At 41.3% G+C, this 10,724-nt stretch overlaps 1 protein-coding gene across 1 annotated transcript; it reads left to right on the top strand.

Annotated features, from left to right (window-relative positions):
• The first annotated feature begins 2,758 nt into the window (after positions 1-2,758).
• On the top strand, positions 2,759-3,571 carry LOC133043363 (protein FAM136A). Its single transcript, XM_061124173.1, has one exon. The coding sequence runs from the start codon at positions 2,799-2,801 to the stop codon at positions 3,216-3,218; it is 420 nt and encodes a 139-aa protein (XP_060980156.1). The 5' UTR covers positions 2,759-2,798; the 3' UTR covers positions 3,219-3,571.
• Positions 3,572-10,724: the final 7,153 nt, after the last annotated feature.

Below are 10,724 nucleotides of genomic sequence, written 5' to 3'. Positions count from 1 at the left end.
AAATAGAGCCCTATATTTTTTCAGCTTTACTGAAGCATAATTAACAAATAAAATTGTAAGATATCTAAAGTGTACATAATGATGATTTGACACACATACATATTTTGAAAAATTTACCCGAATCTAGTTAATTAACACATCCACCTTACCACATATTTATCTTTTTTTCCCTTGATGAGAATATTCAAGATCTAAAATCTTATTAAATTTCAGTTATACAAAACAGTGTTAACAACCACAGTCACCATGTTATACGTTAGAACCTCAGACCTTATTTATCTCATAGCTGAGAAGCACTGCATTGTAAAACAAGTGCCTATCATTCCATTCATATAAACTTCAGTAATTCTTCTTTTGGAACTTTTTTATTTCAAAGTTTAAACTCTTCTATGTTTATAATTTCATCTCATTTCTCATTCATTTTAAACTTTCTTCTCTTTTCTTCTCTATTTTCCCAAGGCTTTCTTGACAAAGATATTGTTTTCTCAATGTGTTGTCTCTTAGATTAATGTATTAATTCAACAGTTTTCTGTTTTCTAAATCAAAGATTTCTGTTAATAAGTTACTTCATATTTCATTCTTACCACTGCTTTTCTTAGGCTGATTTAGTTAGTTTTTCTTAGGCTGAGTGCTTGCTTTTTTAATAAGAATTCTCTTGAGAATATCAACTTGCTGAACTCAATTTTGGCCTCATTCCTTATGATGTACTCATTTCCAACATTCTCTAAATCATTTATAGTTGTAGTTTTTTTTTTATTTTTTTATTTTTTTTTACAATGCCAAGAGGCCAGGAATTACTTTAATTTTTTTTTTTAAAGTTTTAAATGGCAACACAACCAAAAGTTGGTACATCACAAAAACAGAGGGCTTTGCAGGCAACACTGATTGGGAAGAGCAAAACACTTGGTTGGTGAAAAAAAAGGAAACTAAATTATATACAATAGTAGCTAAAGGGTAATGTTGAAAAACAGTCTTACTGTGACTCAAGATTTTACTTGCCATTATCTATTGCTTATTTATTCAAGGTTGTAAAAAATACTTATATAGAGACATAGAGATGTGTAAAAATGAAACATTGTGAAAAAAATACAATTTTTCAATTTCATATGAAACTCAAAGTATAAGTTTTGTCCAGTATGGAATGTACCTACATTTGTTTACATTAGGGCTCTAAAATTCATTTAAAAATTGTTTTTTTGTTGTCTTTAAAAAAGAAAACAGCTGACCCACCACGCAAGTCCACTGTGTAGCTTGTTTGCTCAAAATGAGCATTTTTCACGTGAGGTCTGTGTTCTCTGCCCAATATAGTTGTAGTTTTTAAAGTCTACTTCAAACTGTGAAATATTTAAATTGCTTCTTCTTTTTTTCTCATTTCTAAGTGAATGTGAGTTTTTGTTTAGAATGTGTACATTAATTTTATCACATTCATTTCCTTCCACTCATCTCCATTATTATGTCACATATTATAATAACACCAGTTGTGAATGTGACTGGTGATGGAAGTAATGTCTAAAGCAGTAAAGAACAATATTGCATAGGAATCTGGAATGTTAGGTCCCTGGATCAAGGTAAATTGGAAGTGATCAAACAGGAGACGGCAAGACTGAACACCGACACTTTAGGAATCAGTGAACTAAAATGCACTGGAATGGGTGAATTTAACTCAGATCACCATTATATCTACTACTGTGGGCAAGAATCCCTTAGAAGAAATGGAGTAGCCCTCATAGTCAACAAAAGATTCTGAAATGCAGTACTTGGGTGAAGTCTCAAAAATGGCAGAATGATCTCTGTTCGTTTCCAAGGCAAACCATTCAATATCACGGTAATCCAAGTCTATGCCCAAACCAGTAATGCTGAAGAAGCTTAAGTTGAACATTTCTATGAAGACCTACAAGACCTTCTAGAACTAACACCCAAAAGAGATGTCCTTTTCATTATAGGGGACCGGAATGCAAAAGTAGGAAGTCAAGAAACACCTGGAGTAACAGGCAAATTTGGCCTTGGAGTACGGAATGAAGCAGGGCAAAGGCTAATAGAGTTCTGCCAAGAAAACCCACGGGTCATAGCAAACACTCTCTTCCAACAACACAAGAGACGACTCTACACATGGACATCATCAGATGGTCGACACTGAAATCAGATTGATTATATTCTTTGCAGTCAAAGATGGAGAAGCTCTATACAGTCAGCAAAAGCAAGACCAGGAGCTGAGTGTGGCTCAGATCATGAACTCCTTGTTGCCAAATTCAGACTTAAATTGAAGAAAGTGGAGAAAACCACTAGACCATTTAGGTATAACCTAAATCAAATCCCTTATGATTATACAGTGGAAGTGACAAATGGATTCAAGGGATCAGATCTGATAGACAGACTGCCTAAAGAACTATGGACAGAGGTTTGTGACATTGTACAGGAGGCAGTGATCAAGACCCAGGAAAAAGAAATGCAAAAAGGCAAAATGGTTGTCTGAGGAGGCCTTAAAATATCTGTGAAAAGAAGAGAAGTGAAAGGCAAAGGAGAAAAGGAAAGATATTCCCATTTGAATGCAGAGTTCCAAAGAATAGCAAGGAGAGATAAGACAGCCTTCCTCAGTGATCAATGCAAAGAAATAGAGGAAAACAATAGAATGGGAAAAACTAGAGATCTCTTCAAGAAACGTAGAGATACCAAGGGAACATTTCATGCAAAGATGGGCACAATAAAGGACAGAAATGGTATGGACCTAACAAAGCAGAAGAAATTAAGAAGAGGTGGCAAGGTGGGCGCCAGCGCAGCCGGGAACCGCGCGGGTCGCCATGGCGGAGCTGCAGCAGCAACTCCGGGTGCAGGAGGCAGTGGACTCCATGGTGAAGAGTCTGGAGAGGGAGAATATCCGGAAGATGCAGGGCCTTATGTTCCGGTGCAGCGCCGCCTGTTGTGAGGAAAGCCATGCGTCCATGCAGCAAGTGCACCAGTGCATTGAGCGCTGCCATGCACCTCTGGCTCAAGCCCAGGCCCTGGTGACCAGCGAGTTGGAGAAGTTCCAGGACCGCCTGGCCCGGTGCACTATGTATTGCAATGACAAGGCCAGAGATTCGATAGATGCAGGGAGTAAGGAGCTTCAGGTGAAGCGGCAGCTGGAGACCTGCGTGACCAAGTGTGTGGATGACCACATGAACCTCATCCCAACCATGACCAGGAAGATGAAGGAGTCGCTCTCATCCATGGGGAAATAGCTGTCTGCTAGTGGCCATCAGGGCTGAGGGCAGGAATCGATTTAAAAGGAGGAATGGGGATTTGGGTCTTTTAAGGAGAGTTAAGGAATGAGGAAATTAAGGATGACAGCAAGTCTAAGGCCTGTGTTTCTTTCCTCTGGACGCTGGTTCCTTTGTGTTTCAATCCTAGAAAGTGAAATGGAAAAAAAATGGTGCTAAAATTTGGGTCACAGATAGCACAGGAGGTTTGTTGTGAGCCTGAATTTCATGTGGCAAGTACTTCTCCTGCCAATAGGGAGTCTCCCTTGTCCCAAACCAGGGCCCTCCAAGGTACCAGATTCTCCTACTGCACAGATACCAAGAGGCCGGCAGGTTCATGTAACCTGCTTACGGTCTAGTGGAGTATGAAAAGAGGTGTTTCTATTAGTTGCCCACCTGCTGTTTACCAGAAGGATCACTACAACATTTCCCACAAACTAATAAAATCCATGCAGTCACTAATGTCGAAAGGGGCAGGGGGCTTTAGGGGGTTTGTTTTGCTTGTTTTTCTTTTATAGACAAGGGCATGACATTAAGATGTAAAGCTGGGAGAGGCAGTTCGGATAAAAACTTTGAAAGGGTCCCTGCAGGTACTCATTTCTCCATCAAGATGTGGATGTGTGTTTCTTAAAATTCTCACACATTACATCATTCAGCCTGGAGACCCTGCAAAAATGTAAGAAGCGATATCACACTGGTAAGGGAAGCAAGTGTTCCCTCTCACTGGCAGCCATGGTGGGCCCTGAGGCCGCCTGCAGCAGAATCAGCCAAGCGACAAGACAATCTTACAGTGACACTCGGCCTTGAACGGAAACAGGATTTTGACAGTATTATATGCTCATATTCAGGAACGAACAGTGAAAGAGGAACTATTAGCTACTTAAATAAGAGGGTTGTGAAGTATGGGCTTTGGAAAAATCTGTTTTTCATGAAACAGAATGAAAGCCTAAACCCAGTGTTGCTTACTTTGCCCCCTGAAATAACAGAGCTTTGTTGAGACAATCCCCTGGCAACAAAAAAGTCAAGGGAGGAAAAGTAAGCAACTCGGGGATGAACTGTGGCTCCTTTAGAGCGATAAAGGGACTGCCCTCCATTACCAAATACCACTTTTGCCAGGGCCTTTGCTACATGTGTTGTTCTTGCCCCAGTTCTGGCCCCTTATCATTTTGATAAGGACCTTGTTTTTTTTTTTACCAACTTAGTACTTGAAATGATAATGTCTGTTTGCTGTTTCAAGACTGTGATATATTTTCCTAGTGGTTTGGTTTTCAAAATAAATAAGACTTAATTTTCTTTCAAAAAAAAAAAAAAAAAAGAAGAGGTGGCAAGAATACACAGAAGAACTGTACAAAAAAGATCTCCACGAACCAGATAATCATGATGGTGTGATCACTGACCTAGAGCCAGACATCCAGGAATGTGAAGTCAAGTGGGCCTTGGGAAGCATCACTATGAACAAAGCTAGTGGAGATGACAGAATTCCAGTTGAGCTTGTTTCAAATCTAAAAGATGATGCTGTGAAAGTGCTGCACTCAATATGCCAGCAAATTTGGAAAACTCAGCAGTGGCCACAGGACTGGAAAAGGTCAGTTTTCATTCCAGTCCCAAAGAAGACAATGCCAAAGAATGTTCAAACTACCGCACAATTGCATCATTTCACACACTAGCAGAGTAATGCTCAAAATCCTCCAAGCCAGTCTTCAACAGTATGTGAACTGTGAACTTCCAGATGTTCAAGCTGGTTTTAGAAAAGGCAGAGGAACCAGAGATCAGATTGCCAATATCCGCTGGATCATTGAAAAAGCAAGAGCTCCAGAAATACATCTACTTCTGCTTTATTGACAACGCAAAGTCTGTGACTGTGTGGATCACAGTGAACTGTGGAAAATTCTTAAAGAGACAGGAATACCAGACCACCTGACCCACCTCCTGAGAAATCTGTATGCAGGTCAAGAAGCAACAGTTAGAACCAGACATGGAAAAGCAGACTGGTTCCTAACTCGGAAAGGAGTACGTCAAGGCTGTATGTTGTCACCCTGCTTATTTAACTTATATACAGAGTACATCATGCAAAATGCCGGGCTGGATGAAGGACAAGCTGAATCAAGATTGCCAGGAGAAATATTAATAACCTCAGATATGCAGATGACACCACCCTTATGGCAGAAAGCGAAGAAGAACTAAAGATCCTCTTGATGAAAGTGAAAGAAGAGAGTGAAAAAGTTGGCTTAAAGAATGCTAACACATTCAGTTTTGTAAGTGTCTAGAATTAGTCAATCAGTTAGACTTTAATAAACTTTGGTGTGCGTGTGTGCACTCTCCACCAACTCTTTACAACTAAGATAGTATAAGACTTTAATTCTGTAACTTTCACTTTGAGATATGTTTTGGTCGTCTAGACCACATCTTTAAGAAACTTCTTGCCAGAATGATATCACTAATACATATCTTGAGGTCCTCTCCTCTGATCCTTTATTAGTACATAAAATATGGAAGAAAATAACAGCCACAGCCATGTTAACTAGACATTATGCTCATTTTGAAACAAATACAAATATCAAATCATTATGTTGGGGGCTGCCCTGGTGACTCAGGGTAAAGAATCTGCCTACCAATGCAGGAGACACAGGTTTGATCCCTGGTCCAGGAAGATCCCACGTTTGCAGGGCAACTAAGCCTGTGTGCCACAACTGTTGAAGCTGTGCTCTAGAGCCCAGGAGCTGCAACTACCGAAGCCCACATGCCTAGAGCCTGCGCTCCACAACGAGAGAACCACCACGATGAGGAGCCCGTGAACCACCAGCTGAGAAAGGCCTTTGCAGCAACGAAGACCCAGCACGGCCAATAAATAAGTAAATAAATTTTTTTTGAAAAATTATTTTTAAAAATCATTACATTGAACATCTGAAACTAATACAGTTGACCCTTGAAAAACATGGATTTGAACTGTATGTGTCCATCTGTAAACAGATTTCTTTTCAACACTAAATGCTACAGTACTACACCCTCCACAGCTGGCTGACCCTGTCAATGCAGAACCGCAGATACAGGGACTTGGAGGATGCAGAAGAATCTCAGACATCAAGGGCCAAGTGGAAGTTGTACACAGCTTTTTCAGAATTTCAATTGTGTGGAGTTTCAGCACCCCTAACACCTGAGTTGTTCAAGGGTCAATGGCATAATGTTGCACGTCAATTATAGCTCAACTTTAATTTTTTTAATTTTCTATTTGTTTAAAAACAAAATGAAATGTCACAGATCCAGTCACCAAGCCCATAGACAGCTTGCCTGGCAGCCAAGTGGAGAGGCTGAGCTGTGCCCTCCTAAACTTGCAGCATCACAGATGCCGTGATCAAGGTCACAGGGAGAAAGTTGATATGAAAAAGAAAGTAACAGCGAATACCTTTTTCAAGAGAGCTATACGAATGGTATATATTTCATAAGCCTTTAAGCATCTATCCTCCTGCTATGCTTACATCTGAAAAACAACCTGGCTGAGCATAAAATTCTCAAGCTGTACCTTTTATCCCCCAAATGTATAGTCATCATTCTACTTCCTTCTGCCATTTGTCTTTGCAGAAAAGAAGGCCAAGGCCAATCTGTATATTTTTCTTTAACAGATTTAAGGGGGCAAGGGGAACTATCTGGATGCATCTGAGCGTCTTTATCTTTGCATTTCAAAGAATTTGTCCCAGTGTGTCTACGTACGGCTTCTTTTCATGAATTTTACTGGTACAGACTGAGTCCTTTTCATGCTTATCTGGTTATTGTTGCTATATCAGCCAGTATTTAATTGTGGAAAACACAACCTACAAGTTTAAGCAGAGAGAGATTTATTACAGGGTATTAAGTTATTTACTAAATTTCCAGGAAGGAAAAAACAGGCTCTAGACCTTCACTGTGCAATATAGGAGCCACATATAGCTACTGAGTGCTGGAATGTGGCTAGTCTTAAGTGAGATTATGTGTGCATCAGTACAAGAGAAAAAATGATATATTGATATGTGAAAATAAGAGTATTTGGGGATATATTGGGTTAAAATATATTACTAAAATTAATGCCACCTATTTCTTTAACCACAACTACTAGAAAAATTTGGGCTTCCCAGGTGGTGCAGTGGTAAAGAATCCACCTGCCAATGCAGGAGACGTGGGTTCAATCCCTGGGTCGGGAGGATCCCCTGGAGTAGGAAATGGCAACCCACTCCAGGATTCTTGCTGGGACAATCCCATGGTCAGAGGAGCCTGGAGGTTGCAGTCCGTGGGGTCGCGGAGTCAGACACACACACACACACACACACACACACACACTAGAAAAGCTGAGATGACGCGTGTGTGTCGTTCCATTTCCACAGGCTAGTGCCGCTCTAGACTGGCCTTCTGTGAGTGCCTCCAAGAGGCACATCTGACAAGTGGGCTGCCAATAAAGCCGCTGCTCCAGCCCTAGGCAGGGAGTGCAGAGTCAGGAGGCTGCCTGCCAAGACAGAGCCACGGCAACACCTGCTGGCTCCAGAACTCAGCCACCTCTGCCCCCATCAGGAAGCTGATTGCCAAACAGAAAAGCTGTCTCCAGAGTTGCCTCTGCCACAATCAGCACCAGCAAACTAGATGCCCCATGGCAGCCCTGTCTGCTGCTCTCCCACGTGTGTGTACATGCGCAGTTGCTCAGTTCTGTCTGACTCTTCGTGACCCCGTGGACTGCAGCCACAAGGCTCCTCTGTCCATGGAATTCTCCAGGAGAGAATACTGGAGTGGGTTGCCATGCTCTCCTCCAGGGATCTTCCCAACCCAGGGATCGAACCCATGTATCTTGCATCTCCTGTATTGGCAGGTGGAGTCTTTAGCACTGCACCATCAGGGAAGCAATACTAGGAAGAGTGAGACTTGGCTCTGTATGCTATTAGAGGGCTGGAATGCATTTTGAGAGAGCCAATTTGCACAATTAGCACTGCTCCCATTAAAATCACTCCTGTTTCTTCAAAATGAACACAAATCCTCGTTGGATTGAATTGCTTTATGTCTACTCTGTGCTTTCCCATTATTCTTTTCTTTGGTCTGGGAAAACCTCTCAGGTTTCCTCTCAATGTTACCACTTCCAGTGTCTACACTATTAGTTTGGCTCCTGAATTAGGATTTTCAATTTCCTACTAATTTTGGCTTCCCTGGTAGCTCAGACGGTAAAGAATCTGCCGGCCATGCAGTAGACCCGAGTTCAATCCCCGAGTCAGGAAGATCCTCTGGAGAAGGGAGTATCTACCCACTCCAGCATTCTTCCCTGGAGAATTCCATGGACAGAGGAGCCTGGCGGGCTACAGTCCACGGGATCACAAAGGGTCGGACACAACTGAGCAACAAGCACACTAGTAAATATTAGTTTCCTGGGCATTCTACGATGAATCGTACAAAACTGGAAGTTACAGAAATGTATAGCTGGGCCCACAACCAAGTCCAGGGATGCTGTTCTTTTTTCGTTATCAGCAGCAGTTTTTCCCCTAGACCTCATGTCATGTTTCATTTTATTGCTTGCTTATCTTTGAAAGAAGAGCAATTAACCCTTAATTGGTATTTGCCAAGTACATATTGTCCCGTTCTCAGTCCATTGTCCTCAAACCAAAGGCCAGTCAGTATCACACTGAACAAGTCTGATGTATTACCAATTGAGTTAGAGAGCATTACGCCATGGGGAACTACGGAGCAGTTCAGTGAGAGGATGTAGAAAGAATTTATTTTAGGATCTAGGCTTTGATTGGGTGATTTGGCAGATTAGGCACTGTCATAAAGCAAGGGCAATTTTATAATTGGGTGTCTCAGTAAGTTTTATTTATAGGAGGGCAGAATGGAGCAAGGCAGAAGTTATAATGGCAAGGAAGCAGCTGTCACTCATTTTAGCTGGCATAGGCTGCTTGGTATTTTGTGACTTGAACAACGTTCTTGTATCGTCTGTGTTCAGACATGATTACTAAGTGCTCTTGTGTTGATTTTGAAGCATCCTGGTCATGGAATGGCCTTGTCTAATGTTGATGTCCCGTGAAACTTCTTTTGTCCAATCAGAGCACATCAAGATGTAACTGTAAGTACACGCCAGGTTATAACAACACCAGGGACTCATTCCTGAATGTTAGGGACTGCTTCTCTCCTGTGCATCACGTAGGTGCTAGTATAATTCCACTCTGTAATCCATGTTGGGGGAAAACTGTTGACAGTTCCTTGGCCCAGCTCCGAGGACCAAGCAGAAATTTATCTAGTGCCATTGCATCTCTGCTGTTGGTTCTGTCATTCTCTGAACAGATGCAAAGTGCTCTAGCTTTTTAAAAGAATATTTATTTATCCATTTATTTGGCTGCTCCAGGTCCTCCATCTATATTGAAGCATGTGGGATCCTTAGCTGCAGTGTGCAGGGTCGCGTTTCCTGACCAAGGATGGGTTGACCCAGCTCCTCTGCACTGGGAGCTCGGAGTTTCAGCCACAGGACCACGAGGGAAGTCCCCGTTCTAGGGCTAAGCCCAAGGTGAAATGCACCAACCTCCATCCCTTCGTGCTTCCTGCCATTCATCTCTGGAAACTGCAGACTGAGAGTTTGAGGAAAGAAAGACACCCATCGGAACAGTGAGAAGAAGTGTGCTCCAGGCCCCTCCTCTAGCCACACCCACACTATACAGGTAAGGTCAAAACATACCCTGCATTTTGAACCAGGGTACAGATAGTAGAAGACTGATAAAAAAAAATTATTTTTTAACTAAAAAGAATTATTAAAAAGATAAAAAGAATTATTTTTTAATTTTTTAAACTGAAATATAGTTGATGTACAGTGTTATGTAAGTACAGGTATACAGTATAGCGATCCACAATTTTAAAGGTTATATTCCATTTATAATTATTATAAAATATTGTCTATACTCCTCATGTTATACAATATATTATTGTAGCTTATTCTATACATCATAGTTTGTACCTCTTATTATTTTTAGACAAAAATACTTCCTCTATCTCAGGCCACACGTGTTTCTCAATCCATTTCCACTGGCTGTTTAGTAAATGAAAGTTCTCCTAGATCTGCCAATACACTAAGCATGTGTCTTCTAGTTTTTGAATGTGTGTTGTCTGTTCTTTTTTGAAGAACATGTACTGGGAACTTTAGGCCAGTACCATGATTTTCAGTTGGAAACTTGCTAACCCACATTTGCATTGAAAATGTTACTACCTTGACCAGTTTTCCATGCCCAAAGCTCCAGAGAACTGTCTGTTACCCACCTATCCCTTGCTTACTTAATCAATTTATCAAACGGGCTAACCTCACTGGTGTTCACCAGATAATATTAGTAATTTTATTTTTCTCTAATCACTCCTTCTCAACATGCTGTGACAAATTACCCTTCCTCACCTCTAGGAAATATCTCCAGCCTACCCCCAACAGATTTATAAAGCTACTTTCAAGAATTAAAACTCATGAGGGAACTCCCAGTGTCTAGGACTCTGCGCTTGCACTGC

The sequence above is a fragment of the Dama dama genome, chromosome 22 (assembly GCF_033118175.1).
Source record: "Dama dama isolate Ldn47 chromosome 22, ASM3311817v1, whole genome shotgun sequence".
NCBI classification, from domain to species: Eukaryota; Metazoa; Chordata; class Mammalia; order Artiodactyla; family Cervidae; genus Dama; species Dama dama.
Note: the sequence above shows the minus strand (reverse complement) of the source record. Positions and strands in the feature narration are given on the sequence as shown.

Bases quoted from the DNA above. Each gene is read 5' to 3' on its own strand.
- LOC133043363 (XM_061124173.1), top strand. From the start codon at position 2,799: ATGGCGGAGCTGCAGCAGCAACTCCGGGTGCAGGAGGCAGTGGACTCC.